Source organism: Alligator sinensis, unplaced genomic scaffold (assembly GCF_000455745.1).
Source record: "Alligator sinensis unplaced genomic scaffold, ASM45574v1 scaffold309_1, whole genome shotgun sequence".
NCBI classification, from domain to species: Eukaryota; Metazoa; Chordata; order Crocodylia; family Alligatoridae; genus Alligator; species Alligator sinensis.
In genome coordinates, this window is record NW_005842080.1 from 1291523 (window position 1) to 1295739 (window position 4217).

At 39.7% G+C, this 4217-nt stretch overlaps 1 protein-coding gene across 1 annotated transcript; it reads left to right on the forward strand.

The window, feature by feature from the left end:
• The first annotated feature begins 22 nt into the window (after positions 1–22).
• On the forward strand, positions 23–2743 carry BAMBI (BMP and activin membrane bound inhibitor). Its single transcript, XM_014520042.2, has 2 exons — positions 23–1416; positions 1907–2743. The coding sequence occupies exons 1-2, from the start codon at positions 1179–1181 to the stop codon at positions 2323–2325; spliced, it is 657 nt and encodes a 218-aa protein (XP_014375528.1). The 5' UTR covers positions 23–1178; the 3' UTR covers positions 2326–2743.
• Positions 2744–4217: the final 1474 nt, after the last annotated feature.

Here is a 4217-nt window from a genome sequence, read left to right on the forward strand (position 1 = left end):
GAGCACCGCGCTGAAGAGGTTTTCTTATTTTATTTTTTTTTATGAAGGGGGCTTTTTTATGTTGCTTCCTCCAGAAATTCTTGAGGTTTCCTGAGAGAGTGTTTCATACAACCAGGAGAGGGTTCAGTCTTCGTGTTTCCCCTTTGTGACGGCACGGTACATTTCATGCGAAAAGGGGGAGGAAGAATCTCGGCTGCGCAGTTTCACCCCCTTTCTTTTTAATGACTTTCCGTTTGAGTTGAAAGAAATTGATTTTGGCAAACAAATCATTAATTGTAAAGCGTACAGTTCCTGTTTGCTAACACTGCCTGAAACAGCCCCTTTGCACGGAAAGCTCTTTATAGGAAGGGGGAAAAAAAATCCCCTTTCTGGAGAGATTGCAAAAAGCTGTCCAATTTCACACAGTAAAAATCTTCCTGACTCAGTTTCTCGATGGTAATAGTTCTAGCTAATAGCTTTATAAGGTGTTAGGTAAAGCTCTTAAACCTTGGCAGGGCCTCCAGAGCTAGTAAACAATTCAGCAGTTCTGATTAAATATTTATATGCACCAACTTTTTAAAAAGAAGGAAAAAAATAGCATTTTTGTTGCATGGTCACATTCAGTTAATAGTAGTAATGCAAAGTTGCCTTAATACAAATACCACCAGTAGTCCAGAGTATTAAGGTACAGAGGTTTTGACAGTGCAAATGTTTAAAGCCAGGATTTAGGGTTTTTTTTCTTTTAAACAGGGGATGAAGGTGGGGAGGGTGGAGACTGTCCCGTACACAATTTAATGGGAAATAGTGTCTTTTTAAAGAAAATGCCAGATCATCTACATGTAGAGTTTTTCATTTTAGCAAATAGTACAGTCTCCAGATCTCCATCTTAAAAGTATTTCTGCTTTAGATAGGCATATTGTAGGTGGTTATCAGTCTATTTAAATAGTGTAAATGTTCCAAATCCTGGGCAGGTATGGTACCAAGAGGGAAAGGAGCTGGATGGGGTATAATTCAGGGTCACCAAAAATTAGCACTGCTAAGTCTGATTGTTCTGCAATAGTTCACTGATAATTTGTGTGGTAATTTATTGTGTGTAACTACTCGGACATCAATATTTGACTCCTTGTGTATATACATTTACTTTTTTAGGTGAAATTAGATGCTACTGTGATGCTGCACACTGTGTTGCAACTGGCTATATGTGCAAATCTGAGCTCAGTGCCTGCTTCTCCAGACTGCTTGACCCTCAGAACACCAATTCACCACTTACTCATGGCTGCTTGGACTCTCTTGCAAGTACAGCAGACATATGCCAAACTAAACAGGCACAAAACCACTCTGGCACCACCATGCCCACGTTGGAATGCTGTCATGAAGATATGTGCAATTATAGAGGACTGCATGATGTCCTGACTCCTCCCAAGGGTGAGACTTCAGGTAGGGAGAGCAGTTTCAACTCACTCAATCTCTTCCCTGATCTATAGGCTTGTGACAGCCAAGACCTTGTATGTCTGCTATTGATTTTGTTGTTAAGGTAATTGGAGACACCAGAGGGAGAAGCATGTGGCTGGATGCAGGGATGCATCCTGGCTGAGTAGCTTTTATGTCTGCATTATCATTTAGATATCTGTCTTGCCTGCTTTTTAACATCTCTAAGAGGCACCAGTGGTAATGTTCCATGTTATATCAACTGTCACCATAATGTATTCTTATAGAATTTATTTGTTTTCTTTACATGGATCAACTCAATATATGGAGGTACCATTTGCAGAAAATGCATAGTGTATAGTTAGATTCTGAAATGATTGTGCACAGTTGTGTGTGTTTTATTTTTTATAAGGTGCATGGTTTAAGGAATTGTTAAATATGAAACAACTCAGCGGAGATGGAAATAAGGCGTTAAAGCTTTTTTGTAACTCTTTTACAGGACAAGGAAGCAGATATCAACATGACAACAGCAGAAATCTTATCACCAAGGTTCAGGAGTTGACCTCTTCAAAAGAATTATGGTTCAGGGCAGCCGTAATTGCAGTTCCTATAGCTGGCGGGCTAATCTTGGTGCTGCTTATCATGCTGGCTTTGCGGATGCTCAGGAGTGAAAACAAGAGACTGCAAGATCAGCGGCAGCAAATGCTCTCCCGTTTGCACTACAGTTTCCACGGACATCATTCGAAAAAAGGGCAGGTGGCAAAGCTAGACTTGGAATGCATGGTGCCCGTAACTGGTCATGAGAACTGCTGCATGACCTGTGATAAAATGAGACAGACAGACCTCAGCAATGATAAAATTCTTTCACTGGTCCACTGGGGAATGTACAGCGGACATGGAAAGCTGGAATTTGTATGACCAATTTTTTTTTTTTTTTTTTTTATTTTTTTTTCTAATCTGAGCTAACCTTACTATGGGCCTTACTCTGGAAGGCCTTTGGGTTCTGCTGGACAGGAGCACTTTATCTTAAAAATGAAAACACTTATTAATCATCTTTGAGAAACAAAGGACCTCTGGAAACAGAATCTTGGATATTTCTTCTGAAGGATTCCAAAAGTTGTCTTATTTGCACAGAGTAAAATACACTCAAATGTATTGTTTGCTTTAAAGTTATGAAAGCAAAAATTAGAAGTTGTAAACACTGTCACCAGGGTTATCTGAGCTGTAGGGAGCTGAGAACTGAGTTATAATAATAAACTGTATGCAAGCTCCTATGTTTCCTGACTTATTGTAAAGGATTTTTAAATATATATATTTTGTCTGAAAACTTACTTGTGACTTTTTGTTATAAAAAGTAAGGTTTCTTTCTAGAAAAAAATAGAGGGGTGCTACAGATGTTCAAAATAGTGACCTCAGCAAGGCTCAGGAAATGGAGTTTCTTTTGCAGGGTTCATCCTCAGTGGGGGAAACATTTATATTATCAATGGAAAAAGGATGGTTACTTCACTACTGATCAGCAGCAGCAAATGCCGCTGATCACCAGTAATGGTGAGTCCATATCCTCCCTATAACTATAACTATAACTTAAACTTAAACTTTTTTTTCGGCTGGTCGGTCTGTCCCATTACTGTTTTTTTCAGTCCTTTGCAGTACAGTGAAATTTAATAGGCCCTCATTCTCCATCAGTATTTACATAATATTTTTTTTTTACTCATCATCCTACCCATCAGGCAATCTTTTCTCTCAGTCTGTGGGGCTAGTTATCTCCATCTTTCCTCACTATTGTCATTTCCTGCAACTATTCTGAGGTTTGTTTGTTTGGTTGTGTGTTGTTTGTTTTTTTTTTTTGTTTTTTTTTTTGTTCCCTTCAGATCTGTCAGTGTTTTTTAAAATTATGCTACATACCATACTTCATTTAAATTCCACCCCCCTCCCCCCCGCAACTAAAGCAGAGTAAATCAACACTGTGCTTTGCCCAAGCAGGATACTCTTATTAATAAAACTTGCAATAGCACATGACTAGTTTGATTCATAATCTTGAACAGTTCCATTCACCAGAAAACCCAGTTTCTACCTTCTGTGGTATTTATTCCTGCATTGTATTTGTGCCCATTGTTATTTCTTTCTCCCTCAACTAACTAATGGTTTCTTTAAAGCAGTGGTGCTCAGCTTTATGGCTCTGGGCTGGATGAGCAGTCTGCATGTCTGGATTGGGACCTGAGCCACCCCAGTCCTATGGGCTCCTTGTGTGTCCAGAAACTTGGCAGCAGAGAAGCAGTAGCTAATGCTGCCATGGTTTCTTTTGACGCTGAAGTTTTGGACTTGTGGGGAGTCCTGTGGGCCAGCTAACATGGCTCTGTGGGCTGGGAACTGAACACTCCTGACTTAAGTGATTCTAGTGGATTTCATGGTTATTTACTGCAGACACTGGGGCATGCAAAGCTATTTTTCTTTTGCTTCCCCACTGTAATTTTAAAGTGGACTTTTTTTGTAAGACAGGCACCACATTTGGGGTGGGGGGGGCAGAGGGAATGATAAAATCCAAAATTGCAGTTTTATACATGACCGTTATGCATAACTGACAGCTTGAACTGCAGAAAATTGTCTGAGGCCTTTGGCAGATTTTACATTTAAGATCACATCTTGTAGTAACCCAGCTACACATTCGGGGAATTAAAGGTGCTGTGAAAAAGGAAGTCAGCCACAAAAATGTTACATAAAAATGTGTAATATTTTTTGTGGCTGGCTTCCATTGTGCCTGAAATTGAATGTGTGGCAGGGTTAGGACTGTACAAGGGTCTCAAACCAGC

What these genes read in the sequence shown, in the direction of transcription:
- BAMBI (XM_014520042.2), top strand. Translation starts at nt 1,179, where the DNA reads ATGTGCAAATCTGAGCTCAGTGCCTGCTTCTCCAGACTGCTTGACCCT. An exon ending in TCCCAAGGGTGAGACTTCAG is followed by an intron (nt 1,417 to 1,906) that starts GTAGGGAGAGCA and finishes ACTCTTTTACAG; the next exon opens with GACAAGGAAGCAGATATCAA.